A 24,628-nucleotide genomic window follows, 5' to 3' on the forward strand; every position below is an offset into this window, starting at 1 on the left:
AGAAGAGACTGTCCAAAAACTTTTTTCTGGTAGTGTAACTAAAACAATTTATGCATACCTGAAAAAGAGATGAAAACAAGTGGTCAAGCCAAATATTAACAAAATTTATTTTACATACAGAAAAAAAGAAGATTTACACAGCAGGTAAAATGAATCTTAAGACCCATGAGATGAAAACTGATTCATACAGCTTTCTGACAGAGAAGAGAGGGGGGAAAACACCAGCTATAAAGACAATTTTATAAATAAAGCAAGCAAATTATACCCAAATCTAAATAAATAACCAAAAACTGAATAGGGAAGCAACACAATGGGGTGGTTTGGTTCCTACGTAGTGTTTATGCAAGCTATAGGGACCTGAACGAAAGAACTGAGTTTATCTTACAACTATTCACAACTACAAAACAGAAAATCTATTTGTTCCTTTGAGCTGTAAGACTTAATTTATCCTCAAAATTGACTCAGATCTGTAAAAATCTATACAAAATAGTAGTCTAGAAATGCAGACGAGGTACAAGAAAAAACTAAATGCACCATTTTGAAATTGATGACAAAAACAACACTTTTTGTCCTGAGTTAATATGTGAACACAAAAAACTTAATAGAAAACAGTGCAAATATTTTTTTTTCTTCACAGCACAGTTGTTTTTCCTCATACTTGCTCCATAGGATTAAAGGCCGATTTATATTCCCGTCACTGGTTGTGAAGATAAATGCCGCTTGGTATTCGCCGCTCGAGTGCCGGTTTGCTTGCACGCTGCACATTGCAAATAAAATTTCTCGTGAACAAGAGCTAGGCAGAATTTTTAATGAGTCACACCACACTGGAATGTTCATGAACATTCCACGAATGCCACGGAACAACATAATTAGACAGTGGATTACGAACTGGCCATCAGCCTTGACCAGTTGGTGTGTTTGAGTGGAAGTTGGGGGCTTTTGTTTACATCCGTGGCCGTTTCTGTGGAGGGGTCATGCGTTCAGCCAGGCCGAGTCTCTGAAGCTCAGAATGGAAGAAGACCTGGAGCCGCAGACCGGCCTTTGCTTCGTTGGTGTTACGTGGGTTGTACTCCAGACAGTTGGAAAACATGAGCTCCACATCCTCGATATACTCCGCTGTGAGATTAATAACACAAAAGAAGCTACATTTAGCAATGGTTTACGTTGTGCGACTCTTAAGCTGTTAAAGTGGGTTAGATATTCTAAATCCCGATTTCTAAATTAGATAAGAGAAAAAATATATATATCTTACCAGCAGTTTGGTATTCACAGTTGTTGACCTTTTCCCTGATTGTGCTCAAGGCAATGGGTTTTTTGATTATGTCATAGTAATCAGGCACCTGGAAAAATTTGATGCAATAAAAGTAGTCATTAAAACCATGAAAATAATGCCTGGGATAGCGAGATGTCACATAGCAACTGCATCGATTATTTAAGAGTACAGCTGGTCGTAAACCGACCAAGAATGGGAGCTCTATGACCTTGGGTATAAGTGTGAACAGCTCTTCACTTCTAAGTGCACTACCTGAGTTCTGGACACCAGTTTCTTGAATGGCCAGCTGTCCTCGTGTCTGACCAGGTCCACAGTGAGCAGCTCACAGGCTGACAGCTCGTGGACGCCTAAGTTTCTCCCTGAGCTTCGGCGGCTGGATGAATTGGTGGTTGGAGCCAAGATGATCTTGGCTTTTGGGGAGACCTCTGCTGGAGAAAAGTGACAAACCACAATATATGTGAACAAGTCATCTTAAAGAAAATGAAATGGGAAGAATAATAGGTGTCTGCATTCAGTTAAATGCAGTTGTGTCATTTTCTCCCATCCAAGCTTAGTTTGTACCTCCCAATTCTATTTATTTGTTTATTAATTCATTAAATGCAAATCTGATAATTGTGACCTATAAACTTGCAATTTCACAAAAAGTAGTCTGAATTGAGAGATAAGCTTTACTTTATTTCATGTCAGAAAAAAAAAAAAGAAATGGGGAAAAATGAAAAATGAGGGAAAAGATACACTACCAGTCAAATTTTTTTGAACAGTAATATTTCTCTCTTCTGCTCATAGAGCCTGCATCTATTTGATCCATAATACAGCAAAAGCAGTAATATTGTGAAATATTACTATTTAAAAAAAAAAAATGCTTTCTATTTGAATATATTTTAAAATGTAATTTATTTCCTGTGATCAAAGTTACATTTTCAGCATCATTACTCCATTCTTCAGTGTCACATGATCCTTCAGAAATCATTCTAATATACTGATTTGCTATTCAAGGAACTTTTTTTATGAATAGAAAGAAGATTTTACACTTTACTGTTTCAATATATTTGTAATAATTTTATTTAGCAAGGATGCTTTCAATTCAAAAGTGATGATAAAGACATTTAAGGTTACAAAAGATTTCTATTTTAGTTAAATGCTGTTCTTCTGAACTTTCAAAGAAACCAGAAAATTCTGCTCAGCTGTTTCAACAAATCTTTTTGAGCAGCAAATCAGAATCTTAGAAAGATTTCTAAAAGATCATGTGAGTGGAGGAATGATGCTAAAAATTCAGCTTTGAAATCACAGGAATAAATTTTAAAATATATTCAAATATAAAACTGTTATTTTAAATAGTAAAAATATTTCAAAATGTTACTGTTTTTGCTGTTCTTTGGATCAAATAAATGCAGGCTTGGAGAGCAGAAGAGACTCTAATAAAAACTTACCGTTCAAATAATTTTGACTATTACTATTTGACTATTTTAATTTTTGTTTTAGCCATAACATTTTTATTTTAGCCATAGTTTCTTAATTTGATGTAATGCCATACATTTCTAAATTCATAAATGTTAAGCAGATTTATTTATGTATTTATTTAATTTTGTGTGTGTGGGTGCATGTGAATTCACCGACACTCCTTACCAGTACTGGGTCTCTTCCTAGAATCTGTATTCTCTGCTGCAGGACTGGACTGGTTGGATTTGGCTGTTGTGCCATTAGCAGCAGGCACCTCTAGACTAAGACGAGCACTGGAGCGGCTTCCCGCCCTGGGAGGGGGCTTGCCATTGGACACTGGGGTGGACTTCTTCCCTGAGTTTTTGGAGCCTCCTTTGTTACCAGACTGGCTTTGTTTGGGTGTGCTCTGCTGTGTGCGAGGCGTGGAATGACCTGATTCCGCCTGTTTCGATCTGGTATTCAAACGACCTCCTTTATTGCTCTGGAGAGGAAGTTTGACGGCAGCCTTCTTGGACACACTAAATAAACAAGAAAAAAAATATATGTCATGATATCTTTCTGCAAGGAATTAGTAAACCACCTTTAAAAAAAATCCACTAACTCTTCCTCCTCTGACTGTTCTTCTTCTGACTCATCTTCTTCCTCTTCTGATTCTTGTTCCTCTTCTTCAGACTCCTCCTCATCCTCCATTTCTTCTTCAGAGTCAATAGAGGAACGTTGACGGGAGTTGATTCTGTGGGAGCGTTGTTTGGGGCGGCACTCAGGGCAGAACCAGTCTTCAGAAGGAACAGCCTGTGAAACAAATAAAGGAACACCAAAACTTTCATCAGAACTTCCTATTTAGAAATAACTACACAATCATTTTATAACAGATTGCTGATATGCATGTCTATTTAGTCCTTGGCTGCATGTGTTTGTTTATACATACCTCAAGTCCACATGGCAAGACAGAGTTTATGAAAAAGAACAAACTTTCAAAAACTAGTTCTCACCTTTAGTTTTGGCCGGACACAGAAAATGTGATAGCCTCTGTCACAGGCATCACACAGAAGCATGTTTTCAGCGTCTCCTTTCCTACGGCACACCTTACAACGGGCGTTGAGGATGGATTTGGCCCAGACTACACTGCGCTCAAGTGTGGAGAGATGCAGGAAGACCTGCGACAAGCTGGAGCAGGCCAACAGAGACTCACGCCAGCGTTCTTGCACAGTTTTCACCTGCCGCCCACTTTCACTGCCGTCTGTTGAGGAAAACAGGTTTAGTATTGGTAATTTAAACCTAACCTAACATGTGCTAATTGTTTTCCCTTTTTGGTAAACAAGAAATCTTACCATCCTTCTCACTGGACTGGTCGTCATCTTTCTTTTTGTCCTTTTTCTTCAACTTCTGGTCTTTCTTGGCATCGTCATCACCTGATCAAAAACCAAACATAGAGAAATAAGAGCCTGTGGATTAATGAATTCAAAAATGAAACAAAAACATGTTCCTTCATACAAGATCATCCATATATTTTTCAGAAACACACCCATACACCCTCAGTTTCAGTAGAAGCCACAGTGTTAACAGATCTTACCTAGCGGAGCTTTCAGGAACTTGCGCTCTATACCCTGTTCTATCTGTGCCAGAGCCTGTGCCAAATATTGGACAATGTTATTAACAGGCTGTGGTGTGCTCACAGTAGTGGATGTGGCGCTCTGACCCTCAGCTTTCAATTCTTGCAGCCTAAATATGAGAACAAACACCATCAGTTCACACAATTGGTTATTAGCTTGTAGGAGCATCAGATTCTGTTTGAACACCAAAATAAAAAATACACAGCTAACAGATATTAAAGTGAAAACCTGTCTTTGACTTTGATGTGATTCTCATCAACCTCCATCAGCTCCTCTTCTCCATTGCTCAGCCCGTTCTCTTTGGACTCAGGGTTTAGCAGTTCATAGTTTCCGTTTTCCAGTGCGGCTCTCCACGAGTTTCTGTCCATCACCTTTTCAGGGATAAGAGGGGTAAAAAAAAGTCATGTTACCATTAACAAAGATCCAGATCAAGATAAGAAATATGATATTTACAGCTATGGTTGTGGTCGACACAATCAACATACTTTAATTGCCCCTAGAGTTCCCTGATAGATGCGGTCCTCAATATCCAGTAGTAGATCTCTGAGACGGTTCTCCATGAAGCGCTCAGCAGGTACAGTGCTTTGTGGGTGAGACGAGCCAGCTTTAGGCTTTGAAGTACTGCCTTTGGTCTCTGGCAGAGATTCATCTGCACAATAAATGAAATATAGTAGTTTGAAATAATTAATAATCAATTTCTTTTATCTTATGCACACCAAGAGTCCATTTACACTAACAGTCAAAAGTTTTTTAACAGTAAGATTTTTAATGTTTTTACTTCTCTTCTGCTCACCATGCCTACATTTATTTGATCCAAAACACAGCAAAAGCAGTAACAGTTGCAAAATAATTTACTATTTAAAATAACTGCTTTCTATTTAAATATATTTTAAAATGCTACTTATTTCTGTAATGACAAAATTGAATTTTCAGCAGACAATACTTCAGTCTTCAGTGATCCTGCAGAAATCATTCTAATATGCTGATTTGGTGCTCAGTTATCATTAGTAATTGCTGATTATCAATTATTATTAATGGTTCAACAATTAAAAAGTTCATGCTCATCTGTGACAAATATTAGTATTAAAAAAAGTCACAGACACCAACAAAAATAAAATATAACATTACTTATCAACCTGGCTCCAAAATTCCCACAATACCTGAGTGATGGTAACGCTGAGCAGCTTTGCTATCCATCAGCTGAACAATGCGCTCCTTCTCCTGCAGCAGAGTCTCTTTAAGGCTGCTCTCCCTGTGTCCACGAGAGTTCAGAGCCTCTATGAGCTGCTCTACCTCCTCGGGTGTGGTGTAGAAGAGCCACTGATTGGGCCGGTTGACTGGCGGTGAGGTGTTGTGAACCAGTATTGGCTCCTCAGTGGCAGCGTCTGTCTTAACAGGGCTCTCGACTGAGGGAAGCTCTTCGAATTTGGGTTCAGGAGTAGGACGGGGTTCTAGCATGTCCTCCGTCAGGCCAAAGTAGTCTTCCTCAACAAACAATGCCCCGGCAGAAGGGAAAATCCAGTAGCGGCGATAAAGGCGGTCTCGGCCGAGAGGCAGGATGTAGGTGCAGGCCATTGCTTTCTGAATGCGCTCCAAGAGTTCTTTCTCTTTGAGCTGCTGTTGCTGTAACTCCTCTGGGCTCAGACTCTCTTTTGTTTCAACCTCACCAGGCTGTTTCTCTTTTGGGGTGTCAGTTTTCTTTACTGGAAAACAAAGATAAAGGAATTCTACAGATATTTTCTTCAGAATTTTAACAAAGCAAGAACTAATGTCTTATCTTAAATGTGATAAATCGCTTAGGATAAAAGTGTCTGTCAAATACATAAAGGCAGATCATAAGACTAAGAATGTATCTTAAAGTAAACTGTTGTGACACTTTTGGTAATTTTAAAAGCAGATACCTTTTTTAGACTTGGTTGGTTGCTCCTCCTCATCCTCTGTGTTTTGCTCAGTATGACCTTCCTGACTTTCTGTGCTGGTGTCCATCTCCTCTCTACAACCAACAGACAGAGGCAAGTTTAATCAAATATTTGAACTGGAATGTAAACTGTGTTCCAAAACCCAGGGATTGAGTATGGAGAATAGATTATTGGTTCAGCTTACCCTGCCACATGGTCTCCATTTCTTGCCTCCTCTTTGAGTTTTTCATGTTTTTCTTTTAATTTCTGCTCCTGTTCTCTCAGTTTCTCCTCCTTTCTTTTTCGAACCCTGAAATATGGAGATACCTAGTCTTAGTCTTTACTAAGGCACACAATGTATAAAGGTCTTAGATCATGTCATTTACACAACTCACAACTTTCAAAACCATTTTATGGTGTTCTTGTCTACTGAAAGTTTTTTTTTAAATCATTGTGAAAATAATGTCACTACCCTGACTCTATCAGTCTATGCCGTACCTCTCTGCAGCTTCCTCTCGTTCTCTGCGATGCTGTTCAGCTTTAAGCTCTCGCAGTTCCTGTTTGGCAGATCTCTGCTCGTCGGCATTGTCTTCTATAAAGTCTCTTGTAGAAACCAAAGTCAGCAGCTTTCCACACAGACAATGGAGGATTTTTAGCTTCTCCCCTGTACATATATAACAAAATTAGACAGTGCAAAATCTGAAAATGCAAATTTGTAAAAAAAAAAAAAAAAAAAAAAAAAAAACACTTTTACTTTTTTATTTTTAATAATTTAATGTATGTAACACAGAGAATAAAAATAAAAAACACCAACCAGGCAGCAGGTCATAGACAGCAGTACAGGAGAGCTTTTTGAGCAGGCACTGATTTGACAGACGCAGCTCCACACAGGGGTCATCTGTGGAGCCAAACCCGCCCTGTTTCTGGTAGCGAAACTTTGCATTGTTGGACATGCAATCTGCCCCCGAGGCCAGGATGTGCAGTCTCAGAATCTCAGTGAGAGTACAGCTGTCCAGATCCAACTGCTTCAGACTACAGCCTGTGCAGAGAAAAGGAAGAAATATGGTTTCACTGGGTGTTTGAATTTACTGCATGTATATATTATAACTGTCTATACTGTTCATAATAACACAAAGCTAAAATTCCTAATAATAATTTATAAAAGACATTACAAACATTTCAGGGCACATTATCTGACCTTGGTGCAGTTGTGGCCAGGCAGCAGCAAGAGATGCCACAGCGCTGATGGCAGACTGTGTGGGATCAGCGTCATCCTCCAGAGCTTCACTAAGATCTAAGAATAAAAACCACAGTCAACACACCTCACTCTCTATGATACTGAACAAGACTCCTGGACTTTCTAGTAGTGGTAAACCAATATCAGTTAGGTGAACTAATGGGCTGCAGTTTGGCACTATGGTTAAGTAAAATCATTAAAACAAAAAAAGTTATTTGAATGAAATATTACTGTAAAAAATCCTTAAACTTGAGTTAGCTGCGGAGTCAATTTCTTATTTTTGTTTACTTTACGTTGAAGTACTGAAGTATGGGAGTCTGTTTCCGCCACTGAATAAAAAAAAATAAAAAAAAGGTAACTGACTTTTTTTTCCTCTGAATTTTGACTAATTTCATCCTATCGATACAAACTTGCAATTCTGACATTTTTCTCAGAATTGTGAGATATAAATGTGCAATTCTGAGAAATAATCAAAATGATGGCGTTACCTAGGGCTGTCACTATTAATAAATTTGGCTGACCATTAACTGTCTAAGAAATTATTGCTTTTACAGAAACGCTATGCGGGCTCAGTGTAGAGCCCTGCATTTCACTTTTTTTCTACGCCCATTGGGCCGGGCTTAGGGCCAATTTTCACGTCATAGCTCAGACTCAGGCTGAGAATCTGGCCTGTTTTAGGTTTGTCCTCCTTTTTTTATTTTAGACATCCATCAATTATGATGACGAAACTTCGAGACTTCACTTTCGACTCTGATGGTGTTTAGTGTCTCAGACAGCAGCAGTGCCTTCAGCGCATTCAGATTAGTTCCACGAAGATCCATGCTCAGTTAAGCCAGAATTGCGTGATATAAACTAGCAATTGCAAGTCAAAGTCAGAAATGCGAGTTTATATCTTGCAATTCTGATTTTATAACTCGATATATAACACGCATTAAGAGAAACTCACAATTCTGAGAACAGTCAGATCAGTCGTTCCCCCCCCTCAGAACTGCACTATATAACTCGCAATTGAGAGTTTATATCAGTCAGAATTGTGAGATAAAAAGTCACAATAACCTTTATTTTTTATTCAGTGGCAAAAACGGGCTTCCATACTAAAGTGACAAACTAAAACTGAAAGAAAAATTAATGAAAATTATATAGCTATACATAAAAAAAAAAAAATGGAAAAAAAAATAAATAAATAAAACTAACTAAAACTAAAAATAAACAGAAAACATTAAAACAATAATTATTTTAAAATAATAAAAACTAAACTGGTATCTCAATGATACAAAAATAACCTGTACACTTTCTTTTTCCTTCAACCTGTACACTTTCTTTTAAACTTCAAATTGAGTATAGACTGGGATTTAATTTCCACCCTGGCATCAGTAAAGTATACCCATTATATGACAAAAAATTTTTTTTCCAAAATTTTAAACATCTTCTGTGTAGTCTCTTTTTTTTATAAACAAATTGTAACCTCTGCAACTCTGACCTTTGGTGTCTGCTTCCGCCACCTGGTCTTTGGCCACTTCCTCCTGTTCCTCTGCCAGAGCCTGGAATATGGCCGAAAGGAAGAAGAATAGCAGTTCACACAGTGGCCCTTCAGGATCAGAGCCCACCAGGGCCTCCTCCAGAACCTCTGCAAACAGCAACAACCCTCATCAGGAACGTTCAAATTTTTTTTCCCTATGCCTCCAAAAAAATAAATTGTAAAAGAAAAGCCAATTTGTAAGCTAGAATGTAATTAGGATACTCATGCTAGATTTGATTAGTGAGTGGGAATGACATAATATCCCATTATGTAATGTGTTTAGGTGCAGTAAGTGTATCTTACCCAGTGTTACGCCATCAGGGAACTCATCCTTTAGATCAAACAGCTCTCCAAACGCATTCAGGAACTCAAGTACCATCAGAGCATCTCCAAACAGCTCTGGAGGAAGACGTGTTTTCACTGGAACTGGCTTCGGCAGCTCCTGAAGGCAAATTTAACAACAGTGTTTAGTCTGCATGCTTACATATGCATCTATGGTTTTATAGTCTGAGGGGGCATGTTTACCTTTAGGTCATCACACTCCATGTCCTCTCGAGGTTTGCTCCATAACTTTAGTCGTTCTGCGTATTTTTTCTTTTCTTCTTTTAGCTTCTCTCGTTCCTGAAACACATTCAGAATTAGCCGTGAACAACATAAAAAGTATAACAGGTGTAATAAATAATAAATCTAAAAAATAGAAGCATTATTTACTTTGACATATGTAAGACAAAAATGTGTGAAAGACTAGAGATGTGATATGAAAAGAAAAAAAACTTCCAACTTACCCTCTCTTTCTCAACCTTCATTCGTTCCTTCTCCTCTTTCCGCCTCTGTTTCTCCTCTTCAAGTATCCTCTTCATCTCCTCTCTCTTTTTCTCCTTGTCCTCCTTTTCTTTCCTTTTGGCCTCTATTAGATCTTCTCTTTCTTTCTTGAATTTTTCTTCATAACGCAAGTCAAGTCAAGAAATAGCAAATTTATGCAGATGCATACCATAATTCACCCCATGATATGTCCAGTCAGTGTTTAACTTGTATTTTTCATTTTAAACTTACCCATGGCCATCATCTGTTCTTTCTGCTGCATCAATTTTAACTTCTCCTCAACATAATTCATCTAAAATTAGGAAACAAATCTTCATCAGAGCTGCATAGGCCCTAAATTATAATTAGACCAAATTTTTTTCTTAACAAATGGCATGCCATGCTTGTAATTGCCTAAACGAAGTCAGTCAAGCACAAAATAACAGACCTCTGTCGGTGAGGCATCATTAGGACGACGACCTCTGCCCTTCCCTGGTGGACTAAAGGCAAACACTGGGGGCTCGTCCGGGAAGAAGTGGGAGAAATTTTCTTCGGCTAGCTTATATGTTATAACTGTTGATGGCTGGAAGTAACAGTAACCAGAAAAGAAAAAAAAATCTTTTAAATTGCAATTATTATAGTAGTCAACCTGGATAAATTTGTTTAATTTTGTATTTACCTTGACTCTGACGGTCCCGTTTATTGGTTCACAGTGCTGTTTAAGAAGTAGCTTCAATCTGTCTCGACTAAAAATGCTCTTTTTACGACTATAGGTTGGAAAATCAAAAGAAGAGAATTAGTAACTTACAACAGAAACAAACAGACAACCATGACATCTGATCTGACGACATGTAACTTACCTAATCTGAGAAGCTTTTACTAAGAAAGGTTCACTGCCCTGAGGGCTGACAGGCTGAACTCTGTATTTGAATGAAGATGGACTGGTAGCTTTCTTCTTGCTTTAGTCAGGAAAGCATAAAACACACAATTTAGATGAAAATCAGTATAAGCAGACACATATGAAACATTTATAGAAAATAAGTTCTGAGCACTGACCCATTAGTTGGTGTTTTAGGAGAAGTGAGTGTGGGCTCCTCATCACTGTCACTGATAACAATTGAATCGCCTTCTATGTGATGTTTAACATGGCCATTGACGGTGCCATTGGAATGGGGAGGCGTAACATCCAATATTTTGCAGGGTTGCCTGTTGAGCATAGAAATATTAAAATAGATAAAATTTTTAGTTCCAAATGGAAAAATGTTAACTATTAACCAACTGATATGAAAACATATTTCTGTATATTTCATGATGAACCAATGAAAACTTAATCAGATAGTCTGGGAAGCAGAATTTTACCTCAAAAGCTACTAGAATCTAGAAAAAGTTTTAGTTTTTTTTTTTTTTTTAATTTACTTGGTTACTATGGTTCATAAAGAAATTGTGAAACTGTAATGCAGCTCTATGTTTCCCAGAACAGCTATTTACACTCGCAGTCAAACATTTTTTTAACAGTAGATTTTAATGTTTTTTTTAAGTCTCTTCTGCTCACCAAGTCTGCATTTATTTGATCCCAAGTACAGCAAAACAGTACAATTTTGTAATATTCGTATTATTTAAAATAATCATTTTTTATTTAAACACGTTTTAAAATGTAATTTTAATAATATTGCTGTGAATTTGTAGCATCATTACTCCAGTCACATGATCCTTCAGAAATGGTTCTAATATTCTGATTTGCTGCTCAAAAAACATTTATTATTATTATTATTATTATTATTATTATTATTATTATTATGTTAAGCTGAGTAGATTTTTTTTTTCAGTTTTCTTTGATAAATAGAAAGTTCAGAAAAACAATTTTACTGAAATGGAAATCTTTTGTAACATTATAAATGTCTTTTATCATCAAGTGTGACCAATTTAAAACATCCTTACTAAAGAAGGATATAAATAAGAAATAAATAGCATTTTTAAAATATACTCATATAGGAAGCAATTATTTTAAATAGTAAAAATATTTCACAATATTACTGCTTTGCTGTATTTTGGGTCAAGCTGTAGGCTTGGTGAGCCATAAAAATGTTACCGTTCAAAAACTTTTGACAGGTGGTGTATATTTCCTTCTTTCTGTTAATATTATATTTAACCAAAATGTAAAATACCAACTTGCAAAAAACTCCAAACATACAGAATCAAGCAGGCGGTTTGGGTGTGATCTATTTAACTGACTAGATGAGACAGCAAGACTCAGCCAGACACAGACAGCAGTCTTCCTACTTGTCTTCCAAAACAGAAAAAAAAATAAAAAAATAAAAAATAATCCTCCTCCACCCCGTCTACCAGTGGGGCTCCATGCTGCCTCACGTCTGGTTGTCTCTCTGAGCCCTGATGATGTCTAGGGCAACTCCTTGCACCAGTTCAGCCAATCAGGGGGATCCTCTAAGCTCCACCCTATCACTTTATGTTATCTCCAAATAGCAAGGTCAGCTTGTGATGGCTGACTCTGATCCTCTCCTATAGGACCGAGCTCTGACACATTTCCCTTCAACAGGCAAGTTTCTGGTCAAGATCAGGCTTACGTTATTTATCTGGACTAGGCTGGCATACTTCTTTTCCAAGTCTTGATAATGTGCTGCAAACAGAGCTGCCAAGGACTTTCAGAGCTCCAAAAGAGCTTTGTCTAGAGGAGGCAGGCGAGGGTGGAGACATGTCGATGAACATCTGGGTGCTTCTCTTCTGTTAAGCCATGGTCTTTTCAAAACAATGCTCTATACAGGGCTATTGTTCATCATTATTCACTTTCTCTTTAGAACAGTTGTGGAATCATCCACATAATGTTTTTTTTCCACCAGTAAAAATAAAAAAAAATCCTAAAATCATTTATCTTCAAAAAAAAGATTTAACCATTAACAAAAATAAATTAATAATAAATTTGCCTAAAATAGATTCAGTTACTGAACTTTCACTAGCACACAAAAATAAACATGCATTGCAACCAATGCAAGGACAACTTCAAGGTTCAAATGCTCACTGATGCTCCAGAAGTAGTCTCAGCCTCAGGCGTCACGCCCACGGAACGTTGGCTAAACATCTGATGCATATGGTACACTTAACTGGAAACACTTCAGGAATGTCGAAGTCGTGATCTGATTAGTTGAATTTGATCGGATATCCGGGAGACGCGAGTGTCGCGTTTATTTTCGGTCCGCGGGGAAACAAAGCGCCGAAGGATTTACTCAGCGTTTTGTTAAAATTTGCTTATGCAGACGCCATTGTTGTTATACACATTTGCGACGTTCGTGAACAAATTACTGACTTACTGCTTGTTCTCCCTCTTCTTATTTAACTTTCAATGCTGGTTATTTCAATGACTGACTTGTTGCATGCCAGTCTTTAGTTATGGGGGCATTTCCATGCACTGAAACGTGACGCTGAACGAAACGAACTGTGATTGGTTGTTTGACATGTCGGTCAAACGGCCTTATGGGCGGGCCTTGGCCAACTAAAGCTGCCATGAATTCCAGACCTTCAGCCGTCAGTCTGAAGGTCTGGCTACGCGAGACTACTCCAGAAGAAAACACGATGCATTAAGAGCCAGGGGTGTAAACTTTTGAACAGAGTGAAGATGTGTACATTTTTCTTATTTTGCCTAAATATCTTTTTCTTTCATTTAGTTCTGGCCTTCAGAAGCTACTTACATGTTTCCCAGAAAACAAAATAAGTTAAATTTACCCTGATCTTCAAATTCAAAAAAAGTTTACACCCCCGCCTCTTAATGCATTGTGTTTAATTCTGGAGCATCAGTGAGCATTTGATCCTTCTGTAATAGTTGCATATGAGTCCCTGAGCAGAATTTTGGGGGTTTTCTGAGGAACAGTGGACAGTTTAACTGTTCAGGACAAACAAGGGAGTCATGAACAACTATCACTAAACAAACAAACAAAGAAAAAACCCAGCTTTGGATCATTCAGGTAACAAGACAGTATAAGAATCAAGTATATGTAAACTTTTGAACAGGGTCATTTTTATAAATTCAACTATTATTTTCTCTTGTGGACTATATGTAATCGTCTTTTATGTGAAATATCTTATTCAGGTCAGTACTAAATGAAAAAAATAACATACATTTTGTATGATCCCTCCTATTTAATTTTATTCCTATTCCATAATTAACATTATGCAGATTCTGCAAGGTGTATGTAAATTTGTGACGGGTGAATTGCCCTGGAAGAGAAACATTACAATGCATACTGGGATCCATGTTGACAAGTTATGAGTTACAACATCTCACCTGGCACCAGAGCGACTGACAATATCCACAATTTCTCCAGGAAAGAAGCGGTCTTTGACATAAGCGTACACGTCATCGCATATCTCATGCAGGCGTGAACGGTGTGTAAGTGCTGTCAGGTGCAGAAGGGGGATAAGCAGCGCATTGGGAAAGTTCTGAAGACTATGTCTAGCTTTCCTCTCACTGTCCAGAGCCTCCTGGTAGGTCAGACCGGGCTTCCCCGTCACGGCGCAGCTCCATACAAGACTATTACACAGAATGGTCCTCTCAAAGAATTCACTGATAAAACAAAAACACAATGTGTAATGTTATTAACTATCCTGACACCTTTACAGTTTACACAATATGAATGTACTACTCACAAGTGACTAATGAACCTTGTCAAAAAGTTCATGTTTTGGGGAAAACAAATAACAGAGTGGAGAGTTCACCCAAAATACATCTATTTGTTTACAAGCTTTTTTTTTGTTAATTTTAAGAACTCCAAGTTATTCATGAATCATGATCAAACCTGCTATTAGTAATAATAACTTAACAGACTGTTTGTCATCAAAAGGAGATAACATTTTAAGCTCTATAACACACAATTACATAAACACTTAATACCAGTTAGACTAGTTTCAGTTCTTATGCCCAACTAGTTGGTTATTACAACTTCCCATATCAGTCTTATGACCCGTAAGATCAACGTCAATGGCAAGCCCAAGCTTTTGGACAATATAAAGATGCAAAATACTTTAATTTCTCCTACAATGAGCATAAAAGTTTTATTCACTTGAAATGTACATAATGCAAATCTTTAGGTTTTTATTTCTAAACAATTAGAATTCATAGCTTAATGACAGTTACTAAAGAAAGCACTTAAAATTGATATGCCATTCATATTCAAGCTTAACAAATAGGCAGACGTCCAAAATAAAGATGAACATAAAGTAACAACCATTACATTTTACAATCAATACAATATTAACTATCAAAATATGAATCATAAAGAACATTAAGCTTTTATTGTTGTCATTTAATTGCTGCATAAAAAACATTTGGAATAAAAGATCTAAAAATAGTTTTTGTATATCAATTACAGTTGAGGTGAAAAGTTTACATACACCTTGCAGAATTGGCAAAATGTTAATTATTTTACCAAAATAAGAGGGGTCATACAAAATGCATGTTTTTTTTATTTTTTTTTAGTACTGACCTGAATCAGATATTTTACATAAAAAATGTTTACATATAGTCCACAAGAGAAAATATTAGTTGAATTTGTGAATAACAGCCCTATTGAAATACTGTGTTGTTACCTGAATGATCCACAGCTGTGTTTGTTTTTTGTTTTTGTCCTGAACAGTTAAACTGCCTGCTGTTTTTCAGAAAAATCTTTCAGGTCCCACAAATTCTTTGGTTTTTCAGCATTTTTGTGTATTTAAACCCTTCCCAACAATGACTGTATGATTTTGAGATCCATCTTGTCACATGGAAGACAGCTGAGGGACTCATATGCAGAAGGTACAAATGCTCGATGATGCTCCAGAAGAAAAAACAATGCATTAAGACCCAAGGGTGTTAACTTTTGAACAGAATTAAGATTTGTACATTTTTCTTATTTTGCCTAAATATGTTTTTTTTTTTTTTTTTTTTTCATTTTGTACAGCCCTTCAGAATCTACTTAAATGTTTCCCAGAAGACAAAAGTTAAATTTACCCTAATCTTTAAATTTAAAAAGTTTTCACCCCCCCGACTTATAATGTGTTGTGTTTCCTTGTGGAGCATCAGTGAGCATTTAAACCTTTTGTAAGTATGAGTATATGAGTCCCTCAGTTGTCCTCAGCGTCAAAAGATGGATCTCAGAATCATACAGTCATTGTTGGAAAGGGTTCAAATAAACAAATGCTGAAAAACCAAAGAATTTGTGGGACCTGAAGGATTTTTCTGAAGAACAGCGGGCAGTTCTTCATTGTTGGGCAGTTTAAAAAAAAAAAAAACAGCTGCTGATCATTCATGTAACATTTAATGGGGTCATTTTTTATAAATTCAACTATTATTTTCTCTTGTGGATTATATGTAAACATCTTTAATGTGAAATATCTTATTCAGGTCAGTACTAAATGAAAAAAAACACGCATTTTGTTTGATTCCTGGTTAAATAATTATCATTTTGCAGATTCTACAAGGTGTATGTAAACTTTCGACCTCAACTGTATTGGTTAGTTGGTCTTAATGCAGTGTCTGTCCATTTTTTGCATTTGGATTATCTCCAGTTGTAAAGAGACATAATGATAGTTCACACTAAAAGGATAATTTGCATTCTACTTCCTACATAAGCCCAACATGACCACTTACAGAGACAAATGACAACTTCCAAGAGCTGATGACAGATGAGCACCTTGACCTGTCCAAATAGTTGCAACTAAGTACTACATGGGCATCATAATCTTTCCTATTACAGCCCCACATAACCAGTAAGTCAGTTTCTCAAGGCATGATGAGAAATGACATCAACATAATGAAAAGAGCAATGAAACTCTTGGCTCTAACGGGCAAACACACTAACAATAGCAGCGACCACGTTTTAAGCTACAACATCCTGTATGTGGATGTGATCTGTCCCATCTCCGCTAACACCCCCCAAAAACAGCGAATATGGGCTTCCCGTAGACATCCCACCAGCGATATGCGACAATATAAACTCTTATAACACATCAACAGATAGTTTAAAGAAATATTTCACTCAGTCTACTCTCCGTATCGTGGTTTAGTCGGCTAAACTGAGCTAACTAACTAGCAGCCAACTCTGTTAGCAAAGGCCTCCAACTGACACCTGCCGGGTGTATGAAGGGGGTAAAACATTAAGTCTTAATAAATACAAGGTTGTTTAACACCAGGGGTTTGGGGTTTTAAGTAAAATTGGTTTAAAATAGCAAACGAAGATATGTGTAGGTTTGCAGTTGTATTAATTATGAAAAATTAAACTTTCAAGCGGGCTGTCACTTTTGTTGTTAGTTTCTAGTGCTTCTGTTGTTGACGGGCATCAAAGGGGAAGTTGAAACGAACATATAGAAATAAAATGAAAAACCCTTACTCATAGGTCCTGAAGATTTCATGTGTGACTTTACAGAGGAAGACTTCTTCATCGGGTCTGAGATCGGCGGGCGGTTTCTGCCTCACGAACGGCTTTTTGTGGAGAAGCGGCATCTTTCCTTTCTCTTTATCTTTCTCGGAGACTTTCAAAAACAAACACACAAAGACAATTCAAAAGTGGAAATTATACATTATTAAACATCCATTAAAAGTGAAACTGTGAGATTCGTCGAAACCGGCTGAAGTAAAACCGTTAGGATTTCAAATGTAAAAAAAATACGATATTCTTCAGTCTTTGTTAATGACACGCGCTTCCCGGGTGACGTTCAAAATCCAGCCCACATGTTTAGCCTTTTTATTCAAACCCGAATATAAAACACACACTTGGTTTATATATAATAAATGAATCTGATACGTTGATATTTACCAAATCTATAGATAATCGGCTCCGGAAGAGAAAGAAAAACACAAGAGTATCAGGGTATGTCCCACTTCTCCGAGCGGGGATATTAAGCGTGTTGACGACAAGTTTTGATCCGCTCTAGTTCACTTACCCACCGGGTAGCGCTGGGGGGTGGAGCTGACACGACAATTCTGGCATTCCATTGGACGGTTTGAACGCCAATCACGCCTCCGTAGCCAATAGTGGGAGGTGAAACTGGAAATAGGTTTTAGTTTTTCCACAGAAGCTTCATGTATTTTGAATGACATTATTGTAGGTTAATATATATTTGAATAGGCGTTCATACGACTTGACGACAGATATTCTGTGGTTGGAAAAGACGACAGATAATTGTAGGGCCATCACTGTTAAAAATTTCCCAGCCACAAAGCATAGTTTCTGAGATGATTAGAAGCATTTTCTGTTCTAAAAATAAGCTAAAATATTATTTATAATAATCAAAATTGGAGTTTAGTGGCTTTACATCTACAATTGCAATCAAAATTATTTAACCCCCCAGTGACTGCAGTACTTTACAAATACAAGCTTTTATGAAGATCCAGGACTTTATAAAAATTGCATCTATAACAGATTACTGGTGTATTAAAAGTGATAATGTCAATATATAATGTAATGTTTTTGAGTTATAGGATTTTTTAATAACACAACTGTCATAATTATTCAACCCCTGTTCAACATTGCTGTTTTCTAATCAGTTATTTTTATAGTGGGGAACAAAATTGTCTTAAAACACAATAAAGCCTTTAGAAACACTATTAAAAAACAGAATGAGCTTGAGCTGTTACACATACATACAGTTAGTACATGCATGTGCTGAAGTTGAGTAGCAAATATGGTAAAGTCAACAGAGCTCTCACAAAAGCTATAGAGAATAAATAGTTTTATTATATTATAAAGTCTAAGGCTGTATGAAGATTTCCAAGACATTTAAAAGTTCCTAGAGACACAGCTGGCAGCATTATTCTTTAGTTAAAGTGTGTTGTACCAGAAAACCTTTGAGAGTGTTGAACAAAAAAGCACAATATCATAAAATGTTTGATCAGAGCAACTGAGAAAAACCTGCAAAGTACAGCCAAATACTTGCAAGATGACCCGACGAAAGGAGAAAAAACATTTCAATGCAGAGTATAAGATGAACACAAGACAAGTATGGCCTTCATGTTGAGGCATCTTGCCGAATACCACTATTGGCCAAGAAGAACAAAAAGACCGACTTGAACATCCTAAAATTCATCGGGATTGACCTGTGGAGTTCTGAAAGAATTTTTTTTTTGGAGTGATGTGACAAAACTGGAACTTTTTGGACCCATGGATCAGCAGTATGTCTGGTGCAAAAAAAGGCAAAACTTGTAAGCAGAAGAACACCATCTCCATCGTCAAACATTGAGGTGGATCAGTCCTGTTATGGGGTTGTTTTACTTTAGCAGGAAGTGGAAAACATGACTGTATGAAGGACATCCTGGATTCTTTGAAGTATCAGGCCATTTTGGCAAGAATTGTGATGCCTGTGGTGCAAAAAACTGAAGCTGATGATCAGTGGACTTTCCTGCAGGACAATCATCCCAAAGTACACATCCAAATCTACTTCTTCTTGGTTCAGGGATCAGTGATTTAATGTTCTTGAGTGGCCTGTTCAGTCTCCAGATTTAATTCTCATTGAAAATATTTAGTTGAATTTGAAGAAAGCAGTAGAAATGTGAAACTAAATATTATCAGTGGTCTAAAAGCTTTTTTAGGCAAGGAATGGGCCAAGATTGCAGTAGAGAGGTGACAGAAGCTTCTAAACACTTCCAGGCAGTGTTTATTGCTAGTTTTAAAGAATAAAAGATTCTGCACCAGATTTTACTTTTGGGGGTTGAATAATTTTGAACATGAACATTTAGAGCCAATTTAATTTTCTTTCATTAGTCATCAACTTACAAAATTACTCAAATATGTATGAATAAACTTTCTCTACTAGTGTACTGATGCCTTTGTTGAATTGTTTTCACAAAATTTTGTTCTCTGCAGCAAAATGTCTTGTAGGTCAAGGGGGTTGAATCATTTCGATTGCAACTGTATGTATGTTGGTTTTGAGCTATATGATCTACACTATCAGTCAATAGTTTGTGAACAGTAAGATTTTTTAATGTTTTTTTTAAAGTGTCTTCCGCTCACTAAGCCTGCATTTATTTGTTTCAAAATACAGAAAAAAAAAACGGTTTTCTATTCGAATATATTTTACAATATAATTTATTCCAGTGATCAAAGCTGAATTTTCAGCATTATTACTTAGACTTCAGTGACACATGATTCTTCAGAAATCCTTCTGATATGCTGATGTGCTGTTCAATAAACATTTTTTATATTATTATTCATATTTAAAAAAGTCGAATACATATTTTTTTCAGGAATCTTTGATAAACAGAAAGATCCAAAGATCAGCATTTATCTGAAATAAAAAAAACATTTGTAACTTTATATATATTTTTTTCAATTATAAAGATCAAAAGCGATAAAGACATTTATAACATTACAAAAGATTTCTATTTCAGATAAATGCTTTTCTTCTAAACTTTCTATTCATCAAAGAAATCTGAAAAATTCTACTTAGCTGTTTTTAATATTTATGTATTTTTAACATTTTTTTAAGCAGAAATCAGATTATAATGATTTCTGAAGGATCATGTGACTGGAGTAATGATGCACAAAAATTAGCTTTGAAATCACAGAAATAAATTACATTTTTTAAATATTCATATAGAAAGCAGTTGTTTTAAATAGTAAAAATATTTCAAAATTGTACTGTTTTGCTGTACTTTCACTTGGTGAGCAGAAGAGACTTATTTAAAAAAAAACATTGCACCTGACTGTTCAAAAACTTTTGACTGGTAGTGTACATTTTAATAGCTATTATGGCAAAGAAACACAACTTTTCAACTAAAGTCATCAATCGGTGACTTGGTTAAATTTGGCTATCACACAAGGCAAAATAATCTCAAGGATGACGTAAATTGTCTCAAGTGCACTACCTCTGACTGTAAAAGAAAAAAAAAAAAACACACGCAGCGATCCCTCCCCTACTTCCTGTTTCAACAGAAAGAGTTGGAGACAAATGCATTTGAACAAATTACCAAACCAAAAAGGAGGGCACTTACAGGAAAACAAATTTATTATCTCTAAATAAGGACTTCTCAATACAGCAATGCAAACCTAACATGACATAAAGAGATTATATGAAATGTATGGCTAGTTACTTAAATGGACAATTTTATAATTCGTATAAATGTGTTTACAATCAAACTCAACTTTAAAAATTGACAAGTAAAAAAGTTTATCGGAAGAGGATGCTGTGTGTTTAATCCAATTTATTTGCATTATATGTCCTTTTAAACGCCTCACTGAGGCTAATCGTATTCATTGGCTGCACTGTATCAGGGTCAAAGTACTCTATAAAGATGGATTTGCTTGAAAGAATCTGGATCCGTGTCATTTTTTAGATAAACACTGTAATCAAGTGGTACTTCCTCTATCCATTGGCCGAGCGCTAATGTCTCTAGGAACTGGGAAAGAAAAAAGGAAACATTAGATTTGTTATATGAACTGCTGGTAGAATGTATTAAATTACACAGAGACAAATTCAGTAATATCAGAGACAGATAGAAGCGTCTTACAACAGCGTCCTGAAGTAAAGTAATTGCCTCCAGAATACTGGGTACTGTTATTAACAGTGCACCTTTCTTTCTGAAATTTTGACTAATAAATAGCCAAGCTCTGAAAAAAAGACAAGACAAAAGGCTAATTTTATTTTAAACATAAATGTGACCCTGGACCACAAAACCAGTCTTAAGTCGCTGGGGTATATTTGTAGCAATAGCCAAAAATACATTGTATGGATCAAAATTATAGATTTATTTATGCCTTAAAAAAAACATATTACGTAAAGATCATGTTCCATGAAGATATTTTGTAAATTTCCTGTCGTAAATATATCAAAACTTAATTTTTGATTAGTAATATGCATTGCTAAGTACTTCATTTGGACAAATTTAAAGGTGATTTTCTCAATATTTACATTTTCAAATAGTTGTATCTCGGACAAATATTGTCCTATGCTATTAAACCATATGTCAAAGGAAATCTTAATTACTTAGCTTTCAGATTATGTATAAATCTCAGTTTCAAAAAAATGGACCCTTATGACTGTTTTTCTGGTCCAGGGTCACAAATCTTTTATTTTATAAAAGGAAACATTTATTTATGCATTGTTCACATCTCTGCATGTTCCTGAGTTCAGTCACAGTTTGGCACTTACTGCATTTGCTCACTTGGTTCCATAAAGTATTCAAACACGTTGTTCATGATCAAAACATCTGCATTTTGCACTAAGGCAGCTTGAGAGCGGATATCTGCATGAATCACCTATGCAAGGCATATTAAGCATCTTTGTAAGTATACTATCCGGACAAAACAATTTCCATTGGACAAAGAAGCAGTTTGGTTGATTACCTGAATTCTGTCGCTGAAGCCATATTTCTCTATAGCCATTGTTTGAATCTTGACAAACTCTGAACTTATTTCAACTCCCACAAGCTGAGATGCTGCACTGTATAGGTAGCCCTGAGAAGAGAAAAAGCATATTTTTGAGGCAACAATACAGATATATCATCAGACCATGTTTTAATAAGACAGATTTAAGCTGGTGTAGGTGTAGTGGCTATAGATCTGAATTGGTAAATACAATTTTTTAGACAGTAGGATTTTTAATGTTTGCTTACCAAGCCTGCATTTATTTGATCCAAAGCACAGCAAAAACAGAAGAATTTGTAAACATTTTTACTATTTAAAATAACTATTTTCTATTTGAATATATTTTTAAAATGTAATTTATTCCTGTGATCAAATCTGAATTTTCAGCATTATTACTCCAGTCTTCAGTCTTTGGAAATCATTCTAATATGCAGATTTTCTGTTTAAGAAACATTTATTATTATTAATATGATTATCTGTAATATATATAATAATATTATTATCAATAATTATACTAAAAGTCAGTATAATTCTTCTGAACTTTCTGTTCATCAAAGAAACCTGAAACAATTATACTCAGCTGTTTTTTTTAACATAATAATAATAATACTAATAAATGTTTTTTGAGGAGCAAATCAGAATGTTAGAATGATTTCTGAAGGATCAGGTGACTGGAGTAAAGATGCAAAAAATTCAGCTTTGTAATCACAGAAATAAATTACATTTTAAAATATAGAAAATTGAAAACTGTTATTTTAAATAGTAAAAATATTTCTGAATTTTACTGTTTTTGCTGTACTTTTGATCAAATAAATGCAGGCTTGGTGAGCCGAAAAAAACATTAAAAATCGTACTGCACAAAAACATTTGACTGGTAGTGTACACTATTTGTTTAGAACTGAGCTTGATCTGTGCACATTTCTCACCTTATACAGATGACAATTTATTATATTATTATTATAGAGGACTTAGCTGGGAACAACTGTTTAAAGTTAAAAACGTCTTAATGTTGAATTTGTTTCTTACAAACATGCAGCTTTTCACTTCACAAGATGTTAATTAATACACTAGAGTCATGTGTATTACTTGTGGATTATTGTGATGTTTTTAATCAGCTGTTTGGACTTTCATTCTGACGGCACTCATTCACTGCAAAGGATCCACTTGTGAGAAAGTGATGTAATGCTAAATTTACCTGTTTCAGCTCCTGTCTCTGAAGAAATAAACTCATCTACATCTGGGATCACCTGAGGGTTAGTAAATTTTCAGCAAATTTGAATTCCTAGGCAACCTATTATTTTAACCCCTGGTTGCCTCAGGGGATTGTTCCTGTAAACGTCAAGTAATTTACGATCACTAATGGAGTTTAGGTGTGTTTAGTCAAACAAACCACCACCAGCAATTTACCCCAAATAGCACAGCTCCAAGTCTAGATCCCACATCCACCACCAGTCTTCCTGTGAGGTCTGGAAGAACGTTGTGGAATAGGAACTGGAGCTCCGGGATTGAGAATGAATGTGAGATGAATTCTGAAAAAGTATAGATCCCATAATATGATGTTTCTTTATTATTAGATGAATTTAAGTGCCCAGGATCTATGCAAATACTCACCCAGTGGTGCTGTTCTGTGCGATCCACAGTTGAGGCAGTAGTTCCGACTCATTTTTCCCTCCTCACATAATGAATCCACAGCTTCCTCATCATATAAGAATGCATCCACATGCACAGTGGGGTGAGTTTTTTCTTGAGTCTGAACATTAACAAGTATGCTTTAGAATCAAACAAGTTGTGAAATTCTACATATCTAATGCACAAACCTTCTGAATAGCCATAGTCTCTGAGGGAGCCATAGCCTCTAGTGGCAGACAAACCCTTAGGTCTTCTGCAATACTTTGAAGAATAACGCTTTGGTTGTCCACCAGGAAATCATCCAGATCATCTGAAAACGTAGATATAAAATTGTAACTTATTTATATCCATGAGCAAGTCAAAGTGATTACTATAAAATAAGATATTGGCAAAACTGGAGAAAACAGAAGAAATGCTTACATCTTGCATATAATCTAACCTTTAGCTGGCAAAACAATAACAAAAGTTTTCAACTGTGTATTTACCGGATGTTTTCAACCATTCTAACAGCTTTGGAAGATGTTGTCTCTCCGTCTTGGACAACACCTGAAGAATTTCATTCTTTGCATCGTTAAAATGCATCGATTCAAGCTTGATGCTTATTTTACGTCAAACACAGTAGATTGCAAACACACTACTGAGCAACACATGGGTCTGCCGTACGCAGTAGTGGGAAGCGTTGTGTTATGAGTTAAGGTAGAACTGTAATTTTTGTAAAACTGATTAATTATTCCAGCTGGTAAAAACAAACATTTATGTGAGTAATTTCACTCGTATTGTTTATTTTTAACGACTCTTAAAAATAAAAACGCAACCAGTCTGTTTTAAAGTGAAATTAGTTTTATATACCTCAGTGCCACCTTAAGAGTTTACC

General features: G+C 36.1%; 2 protein-coding genes across 3 annotated transcripts; both read right to left on the bottom strand.

The window, feature by feature from the left end:
- Window positions 1-83: 83 nt before the first annotated feature.
- baz1a (bromodomain adjacent to zinc finger domain, 1A) lies at window positions 84-17,687 on the bottom strand. Of its 2 annotated transcripts, none has more exons than XM_073826722.1 (28): window positions 17,581-17,687; window positions 17,155-17,296; window positions 14,076-14,354; window positions 10,838-10,987; window positions 10,642-10,740; window positions 10,461-10,548; window positions 10,230-10,364; window positions 10,034-10,094; window positions 9,766-9,920; window positions 9,506-9,601; window positions 9,284-9,422; window positions 8,942-9,088; window positions 7,423-7,518; window positions 7,039-7,263; window positions 6,723-6,888; window positions 6,430-6,534; window positions 6,228-6,319; window positions 5,487-6,029; window positions 4,812-4,975; window positions 4,555-4,697; window positions 4,287-4,435; window positions 4,045-4,125; window positions 3,706-3,953; window positions 3,315-3,505; window positions 2,900-3,231; window positions 1,526-1,698; window positions 1,253-1,340; window positions 84-1,116 (listed from the first exon to the last, which is right to left on the bottom strand). In XM_073826722.1, the coding sequence occupies exons 2-28, from the start codon at window positions 17,265-17,267 to the stop codon at window positions 944-946; spliced, it is 4,431 nt and encodes a 1,476-aa protein (XP_073682823.1). In that variant the 5' UTR covers window positions 17,268-17,296; window positions 17,581-17,687; the 3' UTR covers window positions 84-943. The 2 variants fall into 2 exon arrangements, with proteins under 2 accessions (XP_073682823.1, XP_073682822.1); XM_073826721.1 differs by having other exon boundaries at window positions 1,526-1,701.
- Window positions 17,688-20,749: 3,062 nt separating this feature from the next.
- LOC141296021 (uncharacterized) lies at window positions 20,750-24,376 on the bottom strand. Its single transcript, XM_073827304.1, has 8 exons — window positions 24,240-24,376; window positions 23,943-24,064; window positions 23,737-23,875; window positions 23,533-23,654; window positions 22,105-22,215; window positions 21,911-22,017; window positions 21,270-21,369; window positions 20,750-21,158 (listed from the first exon to the last, which is right to left on the bottom strand). The coding sequence occupies exons 1-8, from the start codon at window positions 24,334-24,336 to the stop codon at window positions 21,036-21,038; spliced, it is 921 nt and encodes a 306-aa protein (XP_073683405.1). The 5' UTR covers window positions 24,337-24,376; the 3' UTR covers window positions 20,750-21,035.
- Between the last annotated feature and the right edge of the window lie 252 nt (window positions 24,377-24,628).

The sequence above is a fragment of the Garra rufa genome, chromosome 21 (assembly GCF_049309525.1).
Source record: "Garra rufa chromosome 21, GarRuf1.0, whole genome shotgun sequence".
In the NCBI taxonomy this organism is placed as follows: domain Eukaryota; kingdom Metazoa; phylum Chordata; class Actinopteri; order Cypriniformes; family Cyprinidae; genus Garra; species Garra rufa.